Genomic DNA, 1,069 nt, shown 5'->3' with positions numbered 1-1,069 from the left:
CTGGGCAGATGCTTTCAGGGCAGCTGTAGGTAAATACAAGGGGTGAATGCCTTTCTGTCCAGCCCGCCCAGAAGCAGCTCTTGGGGTGCTGAGCCACCGCTGTGCCCTTGTGACGGGCGGGCAGCATCACCCTGGTGGCACTCGCAGCTCTCGGCTGCTCTGTGGTTTGCTATAGGAAATGGCTTTTCTCGCTGCGTTTTGGCATTTTTCCCTGTGTCTTGCATCACCCTGTGCCCCACGCAGTGTGCCCAGGTTGAGCCCTGGCAAACCCATCTCCGTTTTATCCACAGTATCTTCTCAGGAAGAAGTCAGCCAGGCTATATAGCAAATAAATTAACCCCCTCCCCCCATCCCACCCAGCACCAACGAGGCTGTGGGGCACGCGTCAGTAACCGTCCTGGCAGTCATTGTCGTCGTAGTCGGCAGCAGGCTTGTTGCGGAAAGAGCCCGGCCGTCGTTTGCGGCTCCCACTCTCTAGGCTCTGTGGTGAGCTGTCGTCCCCGCGGCTGCTGGACTCGCGAGTGGTGTCCTCCTGAGAGTGGCTCTCCTCACCATCATCCTCCTCCTGGGACTCGCTGTTGTTGCTCTCTGTGGAGCTGCTGTCCTCGCCTGCGTTGTCCTCCTGGCTGCCGTCATCCTCCGGGGATGCACTCTGGCTCTCAACTGACGTGCTTGGCACGTCCCCATCAGGGTCAGAGTCATTCTCATCGTCTAACTCCTCCACAGTGTCCTCTGTGGACTGGCTCTCATCACCCTCATCTTCCCGTGACTTACTCTGGTCACCGTCATTTTCCGCAGACTCGCTGTCAGGCATGGATGGGGCACTCCTGTCCTCAGCAGACCCCCGGGCGCTCTTCCTGGGACCGGCTGCCACTGCGCTCACTTGACGTGCTCACCACCTCCTGGGAGATGTCCTCTGGGGAATCCCCTGGCTCTTCATCTGACTGGTTGGCGGCACTCTCTCTGGACTCGCTGTCCTCACTCTCCCTGGACGGGCTGTCCTCCCCATCTTTGTCCTCCTCGGAGCGGCTGGGACGGTTTTTGTCTGGTTGGCTGGCAGCAACTCGCT

General features: G+C 59.7%; 1 protein-coding gene across 1 annotated transcript in view; it reads right to left on the bottom strand.

The window, feature by feature from the left end:
- Positions 1-385: 385 nt before the first annotated feature.
- The window catches only part of LOC104514619 (dentin matrix acidic phosphoprotein 1-like), a 2,351-nt gene continuing 1,667 nt past the window's right edge, over positions 386-1,069 (bottom strand). Inside the window, 2 exon segments of the mRNA XM_010158355.1 lie at positions 386-850; positions 852-1,067. Of these exon segments, the coding sequence (XP_010156657.1) occupies positions 386-850; positions 852-1,067 (681 nt within the window).

This window comes from Eurypyga helias, unplaced genomic scaffold (assembly GCF_000690775.1).
Source record: "Eurypyga helias isolate BGI_N326 unplaced genomic scaffold, ASM69077v1 scaffold12919, whole genome shotgun sequence".
NCBI classification, from domain to species: domain Eukaryota; kingdom Metazoa; phylum Chordata; class Aves; order Eurypygiformes; family Eurypygidae; genus Eurypyga; species Eurypyga helias.
This window is presented reverse-complemented; position numbering and strand designations above follow the sequence as displayed.